Source organism: Fringilla coelebs (assembly GCF_963513975.1).
Source record: "Fringilla coelebs genome assembly, chromosome: 2".
NCBI lineage: Eukaryota > Metazoa > Chordata > Aves > Passeriformes > Fringillidae > Fringilla > Fringilla coelebs.
In genome coordinates this window covers 97,434,752-97,460,567 of record NC_140029.1, presented here as the reverse complement: position 1 = coordinate 97,460,567, position 25,816 = coordinate 97,434,752, and the positions used below count along the sequence as shown (strand labels likewise).

Here is a 25,816-nt window from a genome sequence, read left to right as displayed (position 1 = left end):
GCCCTCGCCAGCGTCTGGCCGAGAGTGCCGCGGCCGGTCCGCCGCCGCTCCCCGGCCGGGGCGAGCGCTACTAGCCGATCCCCAGCCCGCGGGGCAGCGGCTGCCCAGGCCACCCCGGCCCGGCGGCGGGGACGACAAGAGCCTAAGGCGTGGCGCGAGAGCTGATCGCGAGCACAGAGTCTGACCGGGCGGGCGCCCCCAACCGCGCTCGGGCGGTGGAGGGAGGGGCGGGATGTACCAACAGCCCCCCGGGGGAGGACGCCGTGACGCCCCCTCCCACCAGCCCCCCGCGGCACCCTTGATACCAGTGGGAACCCCCCCTGATGTGCGAGGCGCGTCTGCGAGTCCCACAGTGCGAGGCCAGAAAGGGGGGGGCGAGGCGACTCGCCCCGGGGCGGGGGAGAGATGGTAGGGGTCGCGGTAGAGGCGCCTGGCACACGCGTCCCGCCTTCCCCTGCTCCCCCCTCCCTGCGGCGGGTGGTGCGGCCCGCTCTGAGAGGGCGGGAGCGCCGCGCCCCGCCCCGCTCAGTGACACAGGCTCCGTGTGGGGAGGCGCCGGCGACGCGGGCAGCGGGACCGGGTGGGACTGACCGGGTGTCGTAGCGGCGGCGACTGCGAGCCCGGAGCATGGCAGGGGCTGGAGCCGCTGCGGAGGCTGCTGCTGGTTTCCCTCCTTCGCCGCCCTCTCCCGCCCGCCGGGAACTTTTCCTAGCGGCTGGTGGCGGTGCCTCCCCCCGGTGGTGGCAGCGGCGGCGGCGGCTGCTGCGTTCGGCGGTGCCTCCTGGGCCGGGGCTGGGGCTCCTGGGGCTGGTTTTCTCTCGTTTCTGCTGCAGTAAGTGGAACTTTTCCCTTTGGCGGACGGGCGAGGGGGCGGGTGGAGGAAGAGGACGAGAGAAACCCGAGCCCCGGCAGCGCCGGGTGACGCGGCCGAGTTGAGGGAAACTTTGTCTGGCGCCCGGCGGCGGGGGCCGCCGGCCGCCCTGCGCGGGGGGAACCGGGCAGGACGTGGCTGGGATGGTGGAGGAGGGAGGTATGCAAGGCGGGTCCGAACTGGAGCCTGCACCGCCGAAACCTATGGACTCTTTCCTCCGGGAACATCCGCTGCGACCGCGGTCGGGAGAGCGGGTGTCCCGGGAGGCCAAGTATCCCTGGCAGTCGGGCTGGGGTGGCCGCGGCCCGGGTGGGGCAGCAGGGGAAGTTTTTTCTCCTGCTGGGGCTTCCCCCGGCGGACGGCAGGTTATCCGCTGTAATTCCCGTCCTGAGCGGCTGGATTTCGCTTGTTTGCGGGAATTCACGGGCGCTTCCCCCCTTTTCTCCTTTCCCATCCTGTAGGAAACGCAGTCTTGGTGTTTTATCCGGGTGCGCCTGGGGGGAGGAATAGTACGCGCTTTGCCTCAGGCGCCGTGGGCTCATGTCATTGTTCCCTCTCACTGAGGGTGAAACCCGTGCTGGTTTCGGTGTTGGGTCGCTCGCCGCTGCTGCTGAGATGGGATCGTGTGCTTGCTCTACATCACCCGCATCCTGAGCAGCTGCTGCCGGGGGCACTGCGGTGCGGGGCCCCGCCGGGCTTGGCGTGACCGCCCGCAGGAAAATGCCATCATCTACCCCCCCTTCCCGTTCATCTTTCTGTGGGGAACAAACAAGCGACGAAGCAGTTGGAAACTGAGCAGGACTTTATTTATTTATTTATTTATTTATTTATTTATTTATTTATTTATTTATTTATGTTGCACTGCATGCGGTGTAGTGTGTGTAGTGTCATTTTTTTTACAGCAGTGGAAGATGAGAGGAGATAAAAGTAGACTTGGACAAGAGCAAATCGAAAACCCTCATCCTGCTGTTATATTCCCAATGCAAGGGAATAGTTGGCAAGGATATTTTATTATAGGAGACGCTGTGTCCCTTCCCTCTTTAATGAAGGAGGAACAAGTTAGAGGAGGTAGTCTCTGGAGGTTCATGTGATAAAAATACCCAGGAACGAGCAAGCCATCCCGCCGTAAAACACTTGTGTAGTATCTGAGAAGTGCTTTCTCAGGGAGGGAGTTGAGGCGCTGTAGGATTGTGCTCGTGCATGTAGTAGTCTCCCCCCTCTGGCAATGATGTAGCTTTTAAAAAAGGTGATTGTTACTAAGTTTGTAAATATTGAGAAGGCATCACGTTTCAAGCTTAAAGGCTTGAAGACTGCTTTCATATGGTTGGCAAACTTTTTGCACTAGCACTTTTCTCCCCTCCTTTGTTCAGTGTTTTTTCTGCTTTTTTGCAATTAAAAAAGTGAAGTTGCAGACTTGACTTAACCTTGACAAGTTATTTTTATATCTAAATGTGAAGTTAATAGTAACATTGAAGCTAAGAGCATCTGTGCCTAGTGTCATACAGCGACTCAACCATTTTAGTCTTGATAAGTGTAATTCGTGTTGTCAGTCTTTGCAGTCTTTTTTTTTTTGCATAAGTGATAATGCTTCCGAACATCAGCCAGAAGTGGCAATGTTGTGTTGAAGTAGTTTTGTTCTTTGAGCACAGAGTTTTGAACTATAATCTCTGGGTAAAAGGGAAAACTTGAAAAATTGCTACAGACTTTTGGACTTGGAGGTAAGCAGCAGGGGAAGAGGTTTTTGTCAATATGTTAGGTTTTAGTTTTCTTTTCACGTTTAAATTTCCCACAGTTGACTTCATTGTGTCTGTAACTGTAACATCTGACTATGAAGGAAAAATATTAATACTGTGGCTCTTAAGAGTGTTCTTAAATATATTTTGAGCATGTTTACATGTTGATGGCACCCAAAATTTCTTATTACTTTTGGCTGCCTTTTGTCCTGCGACTCAGCCAATTCTGATAATGGTAGCAAAAGGAAGATTTGAAAGTGCTACCACAAATGATCCCAATCCTAGTAGAATAAAGTCACTACAAAACCAAATAAATTTTAATCCAGTCATTTCGATTAACAGTTAGAAATGATTATTTATTTGAGCTATAATTTCCCTGAGAAATATTGCTAAAAATCTCTCAACACTCACATCAAAATACTGAAGGGGGAAAGAGAAAATATATCAGGAATCTGAAATAGCAGCTTTTCTATTTTTGAGTAAATATATATCTGCTTTAATAAATGCTGCTTATTATACGAAAGCAAGACTACTGGCTTCAGGTTATATGTACTAGTAAGCACTTCTTCCACTTCCCTGTCAAACAGTGCACAATTCGACAAAGTGCTCACTAAACTTAAATGATCAAACTAGTGTAAGCTTGAACTAGGTTCATGTATGGCATCCATAGAAGCACCATCATAACCTTTAATCTATAAAGTAACTTATTTTGCATTGCAGCAAATGCTTTTCAGCTGTGCTGTAAATGAGGACCTGTGTGCTACCAAACAACGAATTCCTCATAATTCCTTGTGTCATTTGTTTGCACACAGTGAAAAATTTTTTGCAGAATTCTTTTTAATGTAAGCTTGAATTAAAAATAAGCAAAACTGTAAAGTAAGGTGAATAGAAGGATGTTCAAGATGCATTTTTCAGGTGTTTTGTTGAAGAAATAATTTTTTTTTTCAATTTAAATTGCTGATTATGTTAAGCTTCTCATTAAGGCTAGACAAAGAAGTATACATATGTCTTCTAAGATCGCATTGAAATTTTTTTTTTTACAGAAGCCTGGAATGCAGAACTCCAGACTGGCAGTAGAGCTGGAAGAATTGGGTTATAAAGGTGTAGATAATATAAGAGTGCAGTGTACCATATACAAAAATAATTTTAAAAAAAGAAAATCCCCAAGTAATTATTGACAAGAACAATCTGGCTAGAAAAATTTGTACTAATTTTTTAGGTGAAGTCATGGTGAATAAGAATGTCAAGCAAAGCAGGTTACCAACTTGGAAATGGGAAGGTGTAGTAGAGATATCAGAAAGACAACAGAATGTGGTTTTTCCTCATTTTATGTTAATAGTTTAGAAATCCATGTATAAATATGCATTTATTTTTTGGAAATGGAATGGAAATGAATGCCTGTTTGAACAGGTGTTTGGTGAAGCAGTACAACAGCAGTGAAAGAAGGAATAGGAATGCTGTAGAAGGTATTTGAAAAGTTGGAATGAAATAGTGGTGAGCCATGTAGTAAGTTGGGCAGTGTATGAAGCTGCTATGTGACGAAACAGAGCAGCTGCACAGGTAAGAACAACAGATAGGAGAGTTTAAATCTGCATTGTTTGATAATTAACAAAAAAAAATTTTAAAGTTGCCAGAAGTTTGTCCAGCCTGTACTTGAGGATAACTCATTGAAATATGAGGTGTGATCTTTTGAAAGAATTCTTAGCTGTTTCATTGTGCTAAGCCTGTTATTTTCCATGTTACTGTTACACTGTGATGGTTTTGGTGTGCAAGAACTCCCATTTATATATAGAAATGAAGTACAATGTCATTTGAGTTAGGGTCTGAACAGCTGGAGTATCATAAAAGAATTGTGGTGGTTGTTTAGCCACTTGTGCTACATAACAGTTGAACAGTTACTTGCTCTAAACAGTGTTTCTCTCTTACCTTCTTAAACAACTTAATTTTATGTCATGGGATATGCATACTCTTTGATAGTGAAAAAAGAGGTAGCTCTAGCAGGATTTACTTTTTGTGAGATAGAGAGTCAAGTATCCTGTTTAGAAATATGGTCAAATCTAGCTTGTTTTCTTTCTGATCCTTTTTATGTAGTATTGCTGACAGGGTGATATTGAGAAACAAAGGTCTATTCTGTAGCAGGAGAAGCAAAAATATGTAACCTTTATAGACTACCTGTACCAGTTGATTACCCTTCAGGTGCTGGTAGTAGAGCTTTTAAGGTAGGCACAATCTGATATAGATTGCATCTGATGAGAGGAGGGAAAAGGAGTTGGGAGTGTGTTGCTTCAGAAAGCAGTGTTTGGGGCTAGTGAGTGGAGCATTTGTGGAGCTCAAAGAAAAAATAAGTTGGAAACTCTAGAATCAAAAGTCTGAATTCTAATTGGTAGAAACCAAATCCAGAGTGAATGAAATTAAGGTAAGAGAAGAATAAAACCTGGTACACAGAAGATAATCTTACTAACTGCCACCTACCTGCAGTGCTGTTGGTAAATGTCATTTTTTAGTGTTGGTTATCTGTTGAAGAGCAATAAACTTTGCATCTGGTGTTACACCAGCCTGTGGCTGTGGAGTTAGCCTGCTCTGCTGCTGTGTGGCTGAATTCAGCTTGGTCCAAACAGCTCTTTATCAGAAGGTATGGCTGCAGACTGCTTGGATATGTGTGCAAGATTGTGTGTGTTGTCTGCTTGCTCTGGAACCCCTGTACACTGCCTCTTAAAGGTGGCTTTGTGATGACAGATTACTTTGCTGTTTGTGTTTGTACATCTTGTTTCCAGCTTTGAATGAATGTGTTGTGTGGGATGAGAATTATTGGAACTTTGATTGGTTGTCTTTTTTACCCTGATGACTTCTGTTTTTGATTGGTATGTGGATTGTTATGCAGAAGTTTCTGTCAGGAATTTTTTAAGGCAGCGGATAGCTGGAGTGAGTGACCAGATTTGCTAAGTAAAAAATAGGTATAGGTGCAATTATTTAATTGTTATTACTTTGTTATGCCACATGTTCTTGGGTTTTGTAGTTGTTAGAGGTGGAGATATATATGGTCTTTAAAGGTCCCTTTAACCAAAACCCTTTTGTGTTTCTATAGTTTGTTTTTGGTAGGGTTAGCCTGTCTAAACAAGATTTTTTGAGCAGTACTTATTTGGAGGGTCGTTGTATTCCATGCCTCTGAGTTCATAGGTGTCTGAAATGCAGTAATGTATTTTTAATGAGAGGATGGAGGTGATGATTAGGCATGAAATAGGTTGTTCAAGCTTTCTTGTTAAAGGGATCGTTAATATTATTCTTTATTTCTGGTTAGAAAGCAGAAGGATTGCCTAGAAAATAGTATAATCTGAGTATGGGGAGAAATCACAAGAAAAGCTTAGAAAGAAAAGGTGGGAATAGCTGAATGTGGAAAAAATGCATGGAAATATATGAGAAGCAAATAAAGAGTGACTTGTGCAGTAAAGGGTGTGTCAGGGGAAATAATTACAGTGTTTGTCTCTGTTGTGGGGAAAGATGGTAAAGCTGTTGGGTGAAAGCTTGTCTTACTCTGGTGGATGTCCTGGAGGGTGAAGGTGTAAAACAGTGCATTAAAAGGAGGTGGAGGTTTGTATGAGTGGGGTTCCTGAGGGGGGTCATGGACAATAATTGCATTCATTTGATTCTAGAAAAGGTGGCCCATGGTTGCTTAGTACATAAGCTTGTGATGAAGAGCTTTGAGGTGTAGCACAATTTCCAAGTCATGGTGAAAGCACCAAACCCACTTTTTTTTGCGTTATCCAATACATGAATGCTTCAGGAATTACTTTTCAGGTAATTAACTTTCAGACTTTGGACTATTTCAAATGTGAACCCAAAAATTGGTCTTTCTGTTAGCAATAAAAGAAGATTAGCAGCAGAAATGAAAAAACCCCAAACTTTAATGTCTTAAAGCTTCTGTTGATGTCCTCTATCCTTTTACCTTGGTTTTTCCAAGTGTATGGGAAGGTAAAGGTAGGTAAAGTTAATGTGTTGTCAAGAAGGTGGCTTTTAGTTCAGGTATTGAAAAGCAGTAACAAGCTTCCAGGCAATTCTCTATTATCATAGCTGCATACTTTTGTTCAGTATTTCTGCTTCTTTTCAGTTGTTTTGAAAGTAGTGTGCAGGAGTAAGAGCAATTTTAATTTTTCAATAGTGTAAAATATCATCCATCTTATTCTCAGTGTGACGGCTAGTTGAGTGTAACTCTTGAATTGACAGGGATACTAAGATTATCTGCAGCAGTAGACAGCTCTTGCCCATTTCCCTTCCCCGACCCCCTTCCCACATCAGATTTTCATTATGTGGCATTTAAGATAATGTTATATGTCTACAGGGATTAATTTTTTTCTCCGTTTCTGTTAGTCAAGGTTTGTAGAAGATGATAGCTCTTAAACTAGTTCTGAGATTAGTTTGTACAGAGCTGAATGTTTTCTGACTGTTGTTTTGAATACTTCAGTGTAATGCAGTGGCATGTGCAAAATTTGGAGTCATTCAAATGGCAGTCTCCTGCTAAAGGTGAATAAAGACTAGTCAAGCAGGTCTCCATAGCTGGTATGTGTACAGATGAATGGAAAAAAACAGCTGAGCTAGCTTGATGAATTTATTGGTTACTTTTGGATTTGTTATTTTTATTAGCCCCTCAATTACAAGATTACAGATTAGTGTTGGATTTAACTTTTTCATACTCTTGTATTGTGTGGGCATTCTTTGCCCACTTCTCTTTCTTTTTTTACTTGAAATACCACCCCGCCATTCTGCATGTGGTGTATTTGTACAAGCTGAAAACTAATTATTGCTGGGACAAGCATAACCAAAACCGGCCTATTGGATGAAGAGATGCTGGAGAAAGGATATGAAGTTGACATGTTCAAGATGGGTAACTTAATTTCTTTTCAGTGTATATAATTTGGTAGAAAAATAGTAACTTTAGTCAAGTATAAGTTAAATTGCATCAAATACCAAGTAACTTCTTCATAGCAACAGATTAACTTAGGGAGCAAGACTTCTGACTCATATATAACTTGAGGGTAATTTCTTTCCCTAAATTCTTTTAATTTCTCCAACATTGACTGTTGATCACTGCCACAATTAATAACTAACTCTGCTAGGGTTGATTACTAACAGTTGGAGAAGTGAAGTCAAGATCTGTTAAGCTTAATATAATTTTTTAATATATTTGTAAAGATTGATAATTGCATTATAAAAATCTACTTCTCAACCCTTCCCCAGTGCTGCTATTCCTGTGTTTTAAACACTTCAATGCACTTTTGATTTCAACAGATAAACTTTCTTGAAATAGAAGTAATGTTATTATGACTTCATTAAGGCATTGTACCATTTAGAAAGACACTGTAGTTCTAAAGGAATCAACTATGAGAAACTGATGGTTGTAACCATATTGTGAATCACATTTTTGGAAATTTAAATGCATCCTGTTGAAAGTTTTAGTGTTACTGGTAGCTGAGGTAGCATAAAATAATCTGCCTCTGGTAACTAGCAAGTGTAATATAGCCATTTATCCAGGATAGGATCTATAGGAAGAAGCATACTAAGTTCTGTGTAGCTGTTTGAGGTATCCCAGGTAGTTCAGGCTTCTGCATGTGGCTTATGTCGTTTACTTCCAATCTTTAAAGTCCCTTCCAACCCAAACCATTCTGTAATTCTATATATAGAATCACAGAATATATATATGTGTGTGTGTGTATATGTATATATGTGTTGCATATATGTATATATAGTATAACACTATACTATTTATATAGTATAACACAACTGTTAAGTTAACAGCTGTAAAGTAATAAGGTTTTTTACTATAACCAGATTATCACAACTGATGTATCAGTGTTTCCACCTGAATACTTAATAACTTAAACTACCTCCTGATAAATCAGAATGTAATCTTTTGTGAAGAAACAGATTTGTGTAGGCTTTATGGAAAATCTTTAAACGATTCTGCAGAGTGTTTTACCTTACAGAAAGAGGTGAGAACTGTGTGACTCTACAGAATTGTTAGTGAAAGTTTTTTTTGTGATGATTCTCCAGAGCTACTCTACAGCTGTGTATTCTGAGTTTCAAGAGACATGGCTTAGGTATAATAAGTTAATGTGGCTACAAATAGGTGGAAACTGAAGTGAAGTGAGGAAAAAACAGTTTTGGTGGTGTCTCCACAATCTGAGACTGCTGTAAAAGAGGTCCTGAATTGATTGCTTTAAGTACATGGGCAAAAGAATAGTGAGTGTTATTAACCTTAAGGGGTTTTTAATAGGATTTACTAATATTTTCTTGTAGCTAAACTGGTGAGATATGTTTTGGGAAGTGGATTATTAGATGGGTGAAAATTTTTGTTTCCTGCTGAACTCAGGAGGTTCCGAGTCCATCTGGAGGCTGGTCACTGGTGGCACCAGTACAGGGGCAGTTTGGCTGCATTCTGATCTCTCTTCCAGGTTGTAAGGCACTTCAGGCAAGTTTATGGATACTGTGGATGACTGTGAGGGTCAATTATCTGCTGGAGACTGGGGCTAATTGAGTAGATGTCCACAGGTCAGAAATAACTGTTGGAAACTTTGTGAAATCCAAAAGCAGATCTGTCTTGGGGGGGATGACTCCGTGCAGCAGCAGAGATATGGTGCAGGCTGGTGTCAGGTACCTTACAGGAAAGGTCTTAAGGGTCCTTGTGGGGCAGTATGTGCCTTTGTGGTGCAAAAGGTGAAGAGCACATTGGGCATGCTCAGCCAGTTAAATGAAGCAATTTGGACCTCTACTATTTGGAGCTTGTGAGATGACATCAAAAGTACAGTGCACAGTTTTGCACTCCCAAATATGCAGCAGGTGCAGAGGTGGAAGGCCACTAAGGTAGGGAGTCACCACATGATGTATGAAGAGAGCTGGAGAAGTGGGTTTGTTCAGCTTTGAGAAATGTCTGAAGTGGGGCACCCTAATTGCTGCTGGCACTGTTAATGGGTAGTGAGAGGGAAAACAAAGACAGACTCTCCTTAGCTATGCAAAGGGAGAGGATAAGAGGCAGCGGACACAAGCTACAACAAGGGAAGTCACTATAATGTGTTAGCAGTATGTTTTCCCACACAGACAATGAAGCACTGAAATAGGTTGTGGAATCTCTGTCCCTGAAAATATTCAGAGCCTGACTATGATATGACCCCTGATCAATTTGATCTGACTTCAAAGTTGGCCCTTTCAGTTGGGGATGGGATTGGATAACCTCCAGAAGTCCCTTTCAGTCTAAATGAAGCACATAGCTATGCATGGGCAGGCATGAGCTAGTATACTATAGTTGCTAGACCTGGAAGGAAAGTAGAAGTTGGAAGTTTTCTGTTTAGATTAAAATGTCAAAGTAAAGTCTGAAACAAGTTTTTCCTATAAATCAATTTGACTGCTAAAAACTTGCTTCAAAATTGGATCCCATTGTTACTTCCTAACGTAAGTTATGTATGTTAGAGAATTTGTTAAATAAAGATCTGGCTACATCTTTTCTGCTACTTCAATAAGTAGCCAGTAGGAACAATCCTGTACAGCACTGAGCTGGGTGACAGTGTGAGACATACTGAAAATGTAGCTTAGCAGTAAATTGAGCAGCTATTAAACAGCATTCCCTAGGCTTACTGTTGTGATGCAGTTCCTGGACATAAAGGGGTTAACTTTCTGGAATGGCCTGCAGCGAGCTTGCCTTAAGAGCTAAAAAAAAGCCAGCAGTGTCAGCAATGCAGGGGGCAGCAGGCATCCCATAACTTTGTAATGTAACTGGTAACTCATCAGATATTTTTTTGGACAGCTGAGATTTGCTGCTCCTGACAAAATAAGTTTGTTCTATATTTCATTGTATAATCACAGTTGTTCAATATTGGCAGATAACACTAAAACTTTACAGGTAATTGGAAATGTGAAGTTAATATTTAGCTGTCCTTCTGAAGTTGTTCGAGACTTTGCAACATTACATAGTGCAAAGTATATCCTCCCTTTTTACATAGTGCAAAGTACAACCTCCCTTCTCTTCCTGCAGACCTCAGTTCTCCCCAGAGTAGGTGGTGTGTGGAAAGACAACATACAAAAAGTCAAGGAGTGGTCTGTTTGAGGCAGTCAGGGCTGTCCTAGGGATTGAAGGTCTTGTTCCTTCCACTAGCCTGTCAGCGTGTGTGGCACAAAGTGCATCAGTGTTCCTGACCAGTTTCTAATAGGGATTCTGGTTTCAGTGTAGGAAGTACAGTGTGGGGGACAGGGAATGCTGCATGTTTACAACTGTTACTGAATGCTTAGAATTTCAGGTACTACTTGCTAATTTCACAGAAAGGCCAAAAGAGAAACTCCCTAGTATTCAAAATCCTGATAAGAATGCTTATTTAAAGCAATTCACAAACACTGCTTGTACAGAAGTGTTTGGTAGTTACGTGGACCATGTACTCTCATACCACTAAATGCAGTGGGCAGTCTCTGATTCTGCCATGTCTCTTTCTCCAGTTAAAGTTGAAGTGATGTTCAGTTCTGTGTGACTTCAACTTTTACTTTATTGTTCCTATGTAAAAGTAATATTTTACTGAAGACAAAGATGTTAAAATAACAGTATTTTTTCATTTGCCTTGTTCTCCCCCAAATGGCTGAAATGCTCTAGATAGCTGGTTTTGTGATGATTTGTTTGTTTTAAATTATCCCAAGTCAAGAGGTTTGTGCCTAAAACTTCTTGGTTAGGTTAGGAGTTTCATAGACCTTGCTTTTTAGTATGGCACACCTCTAAACGTTGATAGATGCCTTGTCAAAACCAGCCAGCATTTCTGGTGGTATCTGTCAGAGTTAATTGGGGTTTTTTGTTGATTTTTTTAAACTGCATTTTGTTTATACTGGATGGACTAAGACAGAGGAAAACAACCTGTGTACTCTGACATCATTGACTTCATCTGAACTGAGCAGTTCAGAAATCCTCCTTTCTGCCCCTACCTTTGAGTAGGTAAAATATGGCATAGTTCTAGGACATGTAGCTTGAAAGTGATCACATTTTTGTTAGACCTTATGTCTGAACATTAACTAGAACAGTAATTGTGAATTTCAGAACTTGGCAGTTAATTGGTTCTCTGAGTTGACTTAAGTTTGCCTTGAAAATGAATGTAGAGGTGGGGTCTGAGAAGTGCAGTGTTGGAAGTATTGGAAGAACAGAAAGTATATATGTATGGAAAATTAAGTTACTGAGTAACAAAATAATTAAGTACTGATATAGCACTGCACAAGTCAGTGAATACAGGCACAGAACTATGGTAATTCTTTATTTGTATCTTCATTGCTTCTCCTAGCTGGCTGGTTTGACTGTCTTTGTTGACTGGTTTGACATAGCATGTGTTCTGTGCAGTCCTACAATTAATATGTAAATTCTGGCTGACCATTGCAGCTTTCCTGTGCTACCTGGTGTAAATACTGTGAAATGCACGAAAGATCAGGTATTAATTAATTGGACTTTTCTAGTCACTGAACTTTCCCTGAGGAATAAGGACTACTGAACCAGAGGCAGGGTCTGTCTGATGAAGTAAGGTGGAGGGTTCTTTTCCAAAAGCATTGCTAGCTTGTGAGAAGGGTTTTAAACTATGCATGTTGAGATGGCCTTTGATATTTCACTAATCTGAAAAGAAGCAAAGATGCAAGGAGCAATCAACAAGCGTCCAAGGGGGATATGGTGGAAATTGTTTTTATCCCTTCTCTTGTGAAGGCAGCACAAATGAGCACAATTGCAGACTTAGGATCTCATTGGGATTGCAGCAATGTTGTGGAATAGCTTGCATGACTGGAGTCATGCAATTAGCTCGGTTTGTACCTTTCAGGAAAGGCAGACTGGCAAGGTGAGGATGAGTGTCTAGAATGCTTGGAGCTAGACTGGCATGGCTAAACAGAGAGCTTGAATTCAGGAAAAGGAGAGTTCATGAGCTTTGGAAGAAGGGGCAGGCAACTCAGGAGGATGTGATGTTTGAAGATGGAAAATTAGAAGAGCCAAAGCCCAACTGTGATTTAATCTGGCTACTGCTGTAAAAGAAAGTAAAAAAAAAAATTTACAAATACATGAGCAACAAAAGGAGGGCTAAGGAAAATCTCCATCCTTTTTTGAGTGTGGGGTGAGACAGTGACAAAGGGTGAGGTACATAATAAATTTTTTGCCTCAGTATTTAAAGGTAAGACTCGTTGTTCTCTGTGTACCCAGACCACTGAGCTTGGAAGACAGGGATGGGGAGCAGGAATGAAGCCCCCATGATCCAAGGATAAATGGTCAGTAACCTGCTGTGCCACTTAGACACACACAAATCTGTAGGGCCACATGGCATCCACCCAAGACTACTGACAAAGCTGTCAGAAATGCTCACCAAGCCACTGAATGATTTGCCAGCAGTCCTAGTTGTAGTTCACTGGAAGTTGGCAAATGTGATGTCCAGCTACAAGAAGGACTGGAAGGAGGATCAAGGAGACTACAAGCCTGTCAGCCCAACCTCAGTGCTGGGGCTGGTTATAGAGCAGATCATACTGAGTGCCATCACTCAGCATGTGTATGTGTGGCACTTAGGGACTTAGTTTAGTGGTGGACTTGGCAGTTGTAGCTTAATGATTGGACTCAATGATCTTAAAGGTCCTTTTCAGCCTAAATAGTTCTGTGATTTTAAACTCTCACATCTGGACTGAGATAACTCCATTCAACTGCACACACTGTGGTCCAAGGGGCTGGAAGGTAGCTTGGCAGGCACAGGTATGGAGCCCTGGTGAACAACAAATTGAGCAGTATCAGCAGTTTGTCCTCACAACAAGGAACGGAGACCTCATTCTGGGCTCTGCTAAGCATTACAGCAGATTGAGGGAAGGAATATCCTTTGTCACTGGAGCACTGTATCTGGTTTATGGCTTATGGTTCCAGGGGGACACTGAGCTACCACAAGAAGTCCAGAAGTGGGTCACTGTGTTGACTGGAGCACAAGGTGTGTGAGCAGAGGCTACAAGAGCTGGGCCTGATCAGCCTGGAAAAGGGAAAGCTGCAGAAAGTGAGCCCTTATTTGCTGTTTGATGAGAACATATCAAGAACATACATCAACACTTTCTTCAGAGACGCCCCACACAAGGGAATAGGAACAAGCTAGAGTATGGAAAATCCTGAGCCAATGTAAGGAAGTAAAACTCTGTGAGAGAGAAGGTGCCCAAAATATTTGAGGAATCAATGGCCTGTGGTGATATCCCAAACCTGATTGGACCAATCTTCAAGCAGTCTGATATAACTGGACCTACTTTGAGCAGGACTGAGTGGCCTCTTGAGGTCCCTTGTCTCTTTACCTACATGAAATCATTATTGTCTACATCAATATTAGAGCTTGTTTGGCTTTCCCAATGATAAATGCATTATGAAGAAAGCTGTGCCTAGGAGTTCACTTGTGGCTGTGGTAATTGCTAGGTGACTTGGTTGGAAATGATCGCTATAGCTTACATCTGACAACATGACCTGTTGAACACCTTATCAGAGGATTTCTGAGGAAGTTTGGTTGGTTGGATTTTTCCCTCCCCTCTACAGGCTTGTACTGATGAGTAGTGATTCCTGTGACTTGAGTCTGAACGTTTCAGTCTGACAAATGAAGTCAGAGTGATTAAGTCAAGAATATCTTAATAATGCCTATAATTTAGACTCTGAGGTAGACATGAGCTTTTTGGGTAATCTAGCAAGATGCACATTATAGTTACCCTCATGGTTAGGATGGCAGCTTATGTAAATACCACTGTGTAGCAGAAAAGTGACTTGCTACTTTATAATGAAAGAGAACAAACAGCAGTGACAAGAATCCTATACTGAACGCTTTGTGTTTTTGGGTTCTGATCTTTTTTTTCTGTTAGTCTGGGAAATGGCAAGTTTATTATATGGTAGCATTGAAACAACAGCCATTTAACTTGGAAGGAAAGCTGTTTTTTGGACTGGGTTGGCATTGGGAGCACCAACCCATGGTTTTGCAAGTTTGTGGGTAGGTGGAACAGAATATGATGTTATGTCATTGGTAGCTTCCACATTTTGAAATGAGGCAGAAGACGGTAACTCCTCAGACTTCTGTAATATTTTAGTGGTCAATCCCTCACCCCAAATTTCACTTCCCCTCAAAAAAAAAAAAAAAAAAAAAGTGGATATTGTAATAGCATTAAATTGCCTTTCTAACTAAGGAGTAGAGAGGCCTGGAGTCTGGAAGGAAGTGGCAGGGTATTTATCTGGCCAGACCATTTAGCAGTCACTGTGGTCTGAGAAGTTTTTCTGGAAGGATTTGGTGGAAGCTTCTGGTGGAAGCTATAGTTGTAGGTGGTGCTGGAGGATAGTAGGATAGTGTCTGTTGCATTTCCTGGAGTATGAGGTGCCCTAATTATGTGTAACTGCTAGTTACTCATAGCAAATTGGCATAAAGATGAGCTACAGAATTTTGAAGTACCTTAAAGAAACTGAGGGATTGAGTAGTCAAGCAAGCGGAAGTATAGATGGTTGTTCAGTGATGCCCATGAGGCATCCTTTTGAGGAGAGTATTAAACTTAGTGTATGAATTATTATAAATATTTGTATGATTGCAAAGAACGCCTTGAGTATGTGATGGTCAGTTCTGTGAGGTTTGCCAGAGGTCTGGTTTGGAGGGACTGCCTGTGCAAGGTCTGAACTAGGCAGTGCACTGTTGGGAAGCATGTCCTCTGTCATGATGTTGTATTGGCATCCTCTATGAACTTGAAGTGTAGTAATGCCAGCTTTGAAATTTCTTTGCTTTGAAGAGTATACTAGAATTGAAACCTTTTAAGAATAAACTGATGTCCAGAATGTGTCAATTTTTGTGTAATGTGTGACATTGTCTGTATCATGAGAGGCAGTTTATAAATATAAAGTCAGAAAAGCTGAAGCACTAGCTGACTAAAACTGTGATTGGGTGTTCCTTTAGATCTCCAGAATGGAATTTCTTTCATCATGAACTCACAGCCCTGCAAAAAATTAAGAGATTGAGATTTAAAATAAATTTTAAGCAAGGAACATTAGAGTTATAAAGAAGCATAAGGTTATAACTTGACTTATTATTGAACACGCTCAGAATGAGTTACTTTTCTCAAAGCTGAAGGCTGTCATTTCTCCTAAATCTTACTTGTTGCTGAGAATAAGACTTGTTTGTAAGTAGTGATTTGTAGATGCCGCAGTGTTTTGGCTGAGGACAAAATGAGGCTAACAAATTTTGTGGGGAGTTAAATATACAACAAATATAAAACTTTGAAGAGTTAAAAGCTTTTAAGAAAACGTGTGACAAAAGATTAATATCTGCTTGTAGATCAGAATTTAAAAAAAAATTAGTCATGGAGCAGACTGGTCACCTGCTGTGAGCTGGCTATCCCTCTGATAGAGGAGAACTTTTACTGAAAAAAGTAACTAAAGGATACAAATAGAAGGAAATGAGAAATACATTCGATAAGAAAGTAACTATTTATTTTAACAACTTGCAATGTTCGAGTTAAACCAAATGTGAGATGACCTGAGCATGAGAGAAGTATCTGAAAGTGCTCTAAGTAATTATGTGTTGGCAGAAAGCACTGTCACTCTTTCATAATGTATATGAAGTTCTACTTACTGAGAATTAAAAATGAAATAATTTTGCCATTCTAGATACTGTCAGTGTTAATTTCTATTTTGTGTTTTCCCTATTTCGTTCATGTAAATCTGGGTTGGTTTCTTGATTTGCAAAGCGGGTGGAGGATAGTCTTTAACACAGTTGAAGAAACAGCAGGTTTCTAGGAAGAGGACTGGGAATGAGACTTGTTAAAGGAGTGCATTCTGAAGTTTTCTCACAGTAGCAAGGTCTGGATGAACCCAATGTGCTAGAGCAAGTGGTGTAAGTGTATGGGATGGAATGTGGCAAGTAAGTTCCTGAAGTGAGAACTTGTCATTAAGTCCTTCAGCATATGTGTCAAATTGGCTAACAAGAATTTTAAGGAAGACTAGATTATTACTTTAGTAAAAATGTCTATTAATCTTATAATAACGAAGCAAATAAAATCCTTGATCATGTGCAGGATCAACTTAGGTTAGTCTGATTTTCTTTTTTTAATTGCTAAATATCAAAAGTTTCTAAAGTAAAGAGTGTGGAGGTTTGTCATTTTGGCCAGGGTGTTCATTTGAGGAATTCATAATTTGTAGCATCAAAGGTTTTCTTTATTTCAGTGGGCTTGTTTGCTTGGGGTTTTCTTTGCTTCTGTCTTTGTTCTTTTTTTACTGCTTTACTGGTTTATCTTCTTCCTAATCTTTGCAGGCATTGTCTTTTTGCAGTGTAAGTTCTTTCGGACCTTTATTGGGTTACCTTTTATGAGAATAATAATGAGTTCTTCCAGTCCTTTACTGTAGGTCATGTTTTCTGGGCCTATGAGCACACTTTGCTTTCAAACTCTCTAGATGGCTAGTATATGATGTGTGCTGTTCAAGCTGAACAACTCCAGATGGAGCCTCACTGATGTTGGCTAGAGCATATACTTCTATATTAGCATATTCTATAGTGTCATTTTCAATTCTTGATATGTAATCACCATGCACTTGCTGTAGTTTTCAGAATACACTTTCCTCTCTAACCAGTTATTTAACATCCTTGATGTGTTACTTAGATCTGTTCTTGCTGGCTACTAGTCTAATTTGGACCCACTGCAGCTTGAAGATATTTTTCTGCCTGACTGGGAAAGGTTTGTTAATTGTCACTTCACTTGTTTCTCTGTGTATAATGCATTAGTCATCAGCCCCACCAAGATTCAGATCTACAATTCTCCTTTTGACCTCGATTCTTCTTTTAAATATTTTCGTTTTGTGTTTAAACTGGATGCTACATAGGAGGACTTCAGCCTTTCCCACCAGATCAGTTTGTCAGAACTATTGACTCATCTTTTGTTTTTCAAAAGATTTATAAGATCATCTGGCATTCTTTAACAAACTTTCCAGTAAGATGTTTGAGTTACATTAAGACTGCTTGTTTCCATCTCTTTTGTGTATTTAGACCTATTGCTCTGATACTTAGGGATTTGAATTTATTTAAATGGGGGTGTGAAGCATTTTGTGGTGGTTAGGCAGTAGTGATGTGTATATGGATAACTTTTGAACTACTTGTTTACTCTTACTACTAGTTTTTTGAGGGAGTGGGACTTGAAATGAGATGCCTTCCTCCAGTCCTGCTTTTGATCCTGGCCCATTTATTGGAAAAAGAGTACCTCATTGTCATTGCTTATTCCTTTTAAAGAAGATGGGCTTGGAATATTTGATGAAACAGAGTTGGAAATATTAATTACAGAAAAACTTTCAGCTGCTTCATAGCCTGCCTTACTTAGTAGTTCAACATGTTTTAAAACATCTGAAAGTTTGGTGTCAGGATAAACATGCATGTCTTAATTTGCCATGTGTTAATATGTATAAAAGATTATAATGTAAGAACATGTAAAATGGGCATTGATGTTAATACAGTCTAAGTCAGAATTCTATGTGAAGTTTTAAAGTTCGTGGGACTTGGTAAACATTCTTACTGAGTAGTTTGATTTAAAGTTTCAACCTTATAAAAGTGGCTTTCTAAGAGTATCCTTCCCAACTCCATTTCAGTCATGAGCCTAACATTCCTTTTTAACTTCCTCTGGTGTCTTAGATTGTCCTGCTGCTTGATACCAAAGGTCTGTGCAGCATGGTGGTAAGCAGAGTATGCAGGGGCACAGGTGCTGTCTTACCTGGAGTTAAACTAGAACAGAAGCACTGGTTCACATGTGAAAATGGCATTCTGAAATAAGAATGGTGGATAACAGCCCAGTCTGACTTCAGGGGCAGAGTTTTTCTGAAGCTCCAGCTCCTGACTCTATGAGTTGAGCTCAAGCTAATGTTAAACTCTAAGTTGTATCTACCTTTTCTTTGACTTTGTGTTGCATTGGAGTCAAGTGTCTCTTTGAAATATCTTTCTTTGCTTTCTGTGTTGCAGATGTCAGTCTTGTAGATAATTGTTTGTTGTAGAGCTGAAGAGATTTGCATACTTTGTAATCTTTGACTCCTTTGTGCTAGGATGACAGTTCTTTGTCCAGTACTGCATTACCTGGCTGTTTAACAGGCAGTATGAGTCCTGTCTCTGGGCTCTGGTTGCTATCTTACGAATGGTAGCTGTAGCTTTCCCAACAATAATTTTATTCCTTGCTCCCTCTATGTAGATACACATGTTGATGCAGCAACTAGAGGGAGATAACTGACAGTCTCTTCCATCAGCTGTGGGGAAATGAAGGAGCAGAGTAAGACAAGCCTCCTGGCTGAATGGTGTGGTATCTTGTCAGCTGTACCTTTAGGAGCAGCCAGATGGTGGTTCAGAGTGTTTCAGAATTCTGCAGAACATCCAGAGATAGCACTTAACTGAGAGTCCTTCTGTCTGGAGCTTGATGTTAGTAAAACCCTTCAGCAACCGCTAACTTTTGAGACAGCACTGAAATTGAGACTGACCTCTTCACACAGTTCTCATTGCCAGTCTCTTTGAATTTTCAGTTGCTTGGAAAAGATACAACTTTGTGCAACTTTATTTTATAATTTTCAACTAGAAATTATATTTCCCTTTCTATGGTTTTTGTAAGAAGTCAGGCTATAGTTACCTAGAGAAGAGCTGCTCATGACATGAACCAGCTCAAGACTGGAACCTCGTTTTGGGTCATTTGCAGGCGTAGGAAGTTAACATTCTGAAGTTAACCATTTGCAAGTGGTGGATTTGCATGAGCTACATCATAATGTTTTTCGTTTCTTGTTGGTATTAGGTAAAGTTGATTTAAAAGATAGAATCCCTTGAACTTGAGTGAAATTAAGAAGCAACCTGAGAGAGCCTGAGAATTTCAGTAATCTTGGCTTCAGGCTATTGAATTGCTATGCCTCTTTTCACTGAAACTTTTTACATTCTGGTAGGCTTTTGTATGCCTATTATACTGTAGGCTAAACACTGAACAAGGTTTTAAGTTTTGCTCTCTGAGATGGAAGTAATACATCCCTGGTTTTCTTCTGTAAAAAAATAAGACAAGATCTATACAAAAAAAAAAGGGAACTTGAGCTGAGTCCTGTAAATGCAATGCTTATAGAAGCTAATCTCATGCTGTTCCAGATCTCAGCTCACTTGCCCCCAAAGAACTGACTGACACTCCACTTCAAGCAAGGATTGTGCCAAAGCAGATCCTTAGGTGAGAGTAACACTAGGTTTTAATGCTTTCTCTTTGATTTAAGTGCAGTTTTTTCCTACGTACTTGGTTAGCACTTCTAATTGGAAGCTAATTGAGGCATTTTGTACTACTTAATCTTGAATCTCTTCCATTCCTTGGTTTTGATCTTTCTCTTTTTGGCACAGATCATGCCCTGGTGCTCAAAAGACACACTATACTGACTTCTTCCCAATCATCTAGGCATATATTTTTATGAAGCCTTATGAAGCCATCAAGTTGAGGTTTCAGCTTGTTTTCTGCAGTGTCTTAAAGTGATTTGTTTTTCCAGTTAAACAAATCTGAAAATGCTACTGGATTTGTGGAGCTGTGCTCATTGCCTGTGTTGCATCGCCTCTTGTGATTGACTGAGCTAATTCAGAAGGTTACATCAGGAAGAGAACAAGTGAGTTTTTGTAGGCTGGGGTCTTTTAGGTACCTGATGAGTGCTGACACAGGAGGAGGAGGACTGCAAGAATAAGCTTTCTGATGTCAGCTGAAATTAAACTGACCAAACAATAACACGTAACCTGACTTTGAGTGTTCTGCTGACATAGCAACTTGCTGTCCATGAAATGGTTGTTCCTGTTGTTTTGCTCCATTTTTGATTTGACCTCTTCTGAGTTCCTTGCCACTAGTTTGTGCTAAAGCCACGTATACCCATGAGCTGAATAACTTGCTGATAGAGGGGAAAAAAAATCAGTTTTATGGTCTTCTGTAGTTTGGCTTTGTCTTGTGGAAATAGTTGGCAGGTTGTGGGAAGTCAGTGGCTAGAAAGGGTCAATATGGTCACCCTGTCTTGCCAGAAGTGTGCTGTAAGGTGGGTAAGAAAATGCATTGCTTTTTTAATTAGGCTTGTGCATGGCTGCTTCATATAGCAAATCTAAATCTTCTATTTATTGCAATAAATAGCAAGCCTGTAAATGTGGAAAGTATTCTGCCATTCCATATCATGAATACTTTGTTGTGTTATGAAGGTTGTCATATCCTCAGTATCTTTTTTTCAGTTAGTGGTAGAAGCTTAAATCAGAAAATATTATCATGGTCAGTATTTGATAGCACCTAGTTCTGTGGCTTTTAATGCTGCAGGTGAGCCTTAGGGATCTTTTTGTTTTGTTTACTCTTTAAACATTCTGTCAAGTTACATGAGTAGAGTCATTGCCTTGCTGTTTCAGGTAGGATTCTTGACTTTATTGCCAAGTATGGCATTGGATCACTGTGATCAAAAATCACTTAGTGCATAGGGATTTAGCTGAAATTGAATCACGTCAAGTGCTTGAGATGGCAATCTCATCAGGCTCCATGTGAAACAGTATAATCTGATGTCTTCCAGGGAAGCAAAAAGGAAAGGGAAGGCAGATCTGTAAAAACTTGGGCAAATATAAAGAAAAAAGTAAGAAAACCTCATGATGCTGTGTTTACCTTGAGAAGTTACAAAACATCTTGATTACTAAGTAAATACAAAGTGTATCCGGAAGTTTTGTTGAGAATGACAGACTTCAATATTGTGACGGTGAGGCAGAAAAGGTCGGATTTCAGGAGGAGGAGGGCCAGGCCTCATTAAAACAATGTATGTTCTGTGTGCCTGTGTGTCCGAACTTTGGATCAGTTAAGGACCTGAATATGTGGTCCTGAAGTGGCTTGTTCTTCAGAACCTTGTGCATTATAAGCCTCTAAATGTGTTATCTTGTGGGAGACATGTAGCTTATTATTCAACTGCCAATCTGTGAATGGAATACTGACTCTTGAGTGGAAATCTTTATGTCAAAGGAAATACTTATCTTAAGCATCTTGAGCCTTGGAGACCCCTGAATATCCATATAGCAATTAGCTTGCTAGTTTGAGCTATGAGCTTGATTGCTCTGCAACTACAGCTAGTTAAATAACTGGATGGAGATTAAAACAAGTGCTGTTGTTCTAAATTAAATATGTGGCATTGGCACATCAGATTTAAACTATTTGTAGTACTTTAGACATTTTGGAGTCTATATACTGTGGTACGAGCTGTATGGAAGTTCAAATTAAATAATTTGTGAAGATAAGTTTGTTGGTTGGTTGGTTTGTTTTTGGTTTGTTTTTTTTTTTTTTGTCTTTGGAGTCTGAACATGTGTCAGAAGATGAGATAAATTAAAAAATGTAAAATTGGAGTAGTGATATGTTAGCTTTCTACCTCCCTTGCTGGAGAAGGGGAAGAAAAAAGATCTGACTGATCAACATTCTATACCTTCAAGTGTGTTTATGTCTGTTAATATATCTGGGTCCCTCTCAGTTCAGTCTGTAAATCTTGAAAATAGCATCAATGAAAAAGTTTAACTTCTGAAAATATTCATGCAAGAACACAATGTTCTCATGGCACAAATGAGCTGTTAGAAGTATTCTTTGGTAGGAAAATTGTTGAGTATTGACTTTTTAAATGTACAATGGTCATCTTTATATAGCTAAAGCCTCCAATTACTGGGAGCAGAGTTGTCAAAAAGAGCTCATGTGTTCAGTTAACTGGGATGATTTTTCAGTTTAGTTTGTTACCTTCCACAGAAGTCTGAACAGTTTTTGTAAGTTCACTTGTCGGGTTTTTCTGTACTAAGCTGTTTGGGGTTATATACAGCTAATCACTGTGATAAAGTATAGGTGAAGATTCAGTAGATTTAACTGTTGCAAAAAGCAGATTCCTGAATGAAAGTGTTTTTCTTTGCTTAAATTGCATAACAGAATATTTATATCCTGTACATTCTGAAATACATTTCACAAATATAACTTGTGAATTTATTTGTAAGGTAGAAAGCAACGGTCAAATACTTTTTAAGGAACATTCCACCTTATGTTTAAATCTAGCAATGGCAAGTGGAGATGAATTTTGGACAGAACTCTGTGCATTCTGGTTTGCAAATAGTTGCCCTCTTTCCAGTGTCTGCCACAGTAATGTGTTAGATAAAAGGCATGAAGAGAATAGACAGAATGTTCTTGCACTACTTGTCATGGCAGATAATCTCTATTTGAAACGTGTTATGGCATTTTTTTTACTTTTCTTGTTATTTTTTGTTCCTTTACCAGCCCCACTTAGCTACTGATTTATCAACAATATTGGTCTGAATTTCTGGGTTAATTTGACTTATTTGTGTAGCTTAAGGTGTTCAAACTATTGATGTTAGTCAGTAGTTTTATACTGAAGAAATCCATAGCTAACTCACTTTTTTGGGTGACTTCATTGACTCAGAAATAGTTTGAACAATGAAAAATCAATCAATGGTAAGCAGAAAGCTTTTAACAATGGATTTGTGGATAAAGGCTTTTAAGGACTTCTTTCCTGAATGCATGGCTTGACTTTTGTGTGAGCTTGGTGAGAGAAAAGGCAGCTCATGTCTCAAGTTGGATGACTTCATGCTTATGAGAATGGGGCTAATAAAATTTATACTTGACTTTTGCTTCATCAGTGAACTTTTTCAGTAACAGCTTGAGTACTGACTTGGTATCTGAAGAGAGAATCAGAGCATTTGAAATAGCTCTGTTAAAATCTGAGCACAGGAAAAAGAAATACACTGTGGACTAAGACTTTGGTTCTTTTTCATCAGGTTAGTTTGCTCCAAAAGAGCTAATGAGTCAAGTTGCTGGAGCATCTGTTGGCAAAAGAAATTGTGAACCTGTGGTATATGGAACTGCTTTGTCCTAGTGGATTTCCTTTTTTGATAGGAGGATGGTGTAAAATGCTGAGCTCAGAATGTAGTTGCTACTGTGGAAGGCATTTTAGTTATTAAGCAGAAATATGTTGAATCTTAAGCAAGTACTTGCCTCTGCCTACTCTTGCATATTTACTGTCTGAGACAAGATCTTGTGTGAAGACACACCACTGCACTGAAGCAGGAGGATTGCATATGTATGATGGTAAATGTCTTCATTAGGAGGTAGGGTAGGAAAGCTCAAGTTGAGGTCTTTGAGTGACTGTCACTGTAAACGTGGAGTGGTTTGTGGGATTTTGGTAGGGGCTTTTTTGTTTGTTTTTTTTTTAATTGTTGCTTTGCTTTTTAAGTATTTACTGGTATGGTAAGTGCTAGAAGTTTCACTTATTTCTACTTATAAAACATATGACTTCAGAAAGATTATTTAAGGAGAAATACATAAGTGCAGTAGTTTAACTTGAGTTCTTGCTTGATGCTCTATATCAGTAATCAGACTGCTAAAAAGTACCATGTCTTCTTTTTTTGGTAAATATGAATTTACTGAATGTTCATATCTCGTTAAATTCCGAAAAGACTTAGCCCAGTTAGACAATTGTCAGGTTGTTTTTATATGAAGTTGTGTATTAGTGGTAGTATCCTCTGAAAAATTATTGATCTGTGCCTAGGTTTGAAGTTTTGCTTGAAATGTGTTTCTGTAGTATTTCCACACTGTTGTGAATAGTTAATCAGAAAAAAAAACCCAGGAATTCTCTTCTAAAAAGGTAAGGTAATTACCTTTTTAGAAGAGAAGAAGGCTTACTGTGAAAACCAAGCAACTTAACTTTCTTGTGTAGCAACTAACACTTGCTTTGTTTTTAGGTGCCTTAGCTGGACCAGTTGTTGATCCACATGTGACAGCAGTTTGGGGGAAGAAGGTTGCACTGAAATGCATAATTGATGTAAACGAAACAATAACACAAGTTTCTTGGGAGAAGATAGATGGTAAAAGTTCACAGACTATTGCTGTTCATCACCCTGAATATGGAATATCTGTCCAAGGAGAATACCAAGGAAGAGTGGCATTTAAAAACTACTCACTTACTGATGCAACAATCATCTTAAAAAATGTAAGCTTTTCTGATGCAGGAGAATATGTTTGCAAGGCAGTTACATTCCCGCTTGGAAATACACAGTCATCAACAACTGTAACAGTATTGGGTAAGTCAGCTTCTTATGAAAGCAAAATTCTGCGAACTTACAAATAAGTTGAATTTTACCATTTAACCTAAAGAAAATGCAAAATATGTGTTTGCTGGGCTTTCATTACAGGTGTGCAATTTTTACTGGTGTCATAGAGGAGACTTCTTTTGGTTCTTGCTACTTTAGAACTTGCTATTTGACTGTCTAGTTATTAAAAATAAATAACGAGTTCCTATGTAGGCATTATGCTGAAAACAAACATTTACTTTGTATTAGCAGTGTTTTAGAGCTAGGACTTGTGTGTATGTGCTGGCAAGCTGCTGAACTTGGATTTAGCTACTGCCTTGGCTAAATTCCCTCAGTTAGTACTGGGTAGTCACCGGTCTTCAGAAAAAGCAGGTATTTCTAAACCTTGTTGGTAACTGTTTGTCTCAGTGAAATAGTCCATCATCTGTAATGAGGTTAGAGAGTTCCCAGTGAGGGTCAATGCCCCATGCCTGGAAACATTCGGGTGGGACTCTGCGGCAGCCTGGTGTAGTTGAAGATGTCCCTGCTTATTGCAAGGGGATTGGACTGGATGACCTTCAAAAAGTCCCTTCCAATGCAATTCTATGACTTTATAAATATGCGGCTAACATGATAATTTAATATAGCTGCTTGGGTCTGGTGATGCAAACTGTTCTTTGCACAATGTAAATGTGACGCAAAACTATGTAGATGACTGCTGGGAGTTGTGGGAAGAAAGAGTCAATTTAAGCTCTTGACTGTTTGTGGATAGTCATAATGGGAAACTTTTATAGACTTGAGGGTTTGTTTACACTAATTTTGTCCCTCTTGTTGAGGGCTGAGTATTGCTGTCATAAGGAATTAGTGCTGAAGTGCAAGTAACTCAGGTGTTACTGCAGTGTAAGGTAAAATGATTGCCCTGAAACTTGAAAGCCTGTTATTATTAAGTTGCCCTCTCCTTACAATAGTATTCCTCTTGTACTAGTGTAAGGTAGTTCTATATCTCTTGCCAGGAGTAAAATGTTATTTTGGGTAACTGAGATGGTTGTCAATTACTATTTCTGTAAGCAGGTGTGCTTTTTAGAATCATCTCTTGGTCTTTGATACCAGCTTTTCATAGTAGTAGAATATTCAATGGGATT

The 25,816-nt window shown here is 40.0% G+C and overlaps 1 protein-coding gene across 1 annotated transcript in view; it reads left to right on the top strand.

Moving 5' to 3' along the window:
• Positions 1–621: 621 nt before the first annotated feature.
• The window catches only part of NECTIN3 (nectin cell adhesion molecule 3), a gene marked incomplete at its 3' end in the record, with an annotated part of 107,662 nt that continues 82,467 nt past the window's right edge, over positions 622–25,816 (top strand). The window contains exons 1-2 of the mRNA XM_084201057.1: positions 622–832; positions 24,348–24,686. Of these exons, the coding sequence (XP_084057183.1) occupies positions 628–832; positions 24,348–24,686 (544 nt within the window). The 5' untranslated portion in view covers positions 622–627. The remainder of the gene's footprint in view (positions 833–24,347; positions 24,687–25,816) is intronic.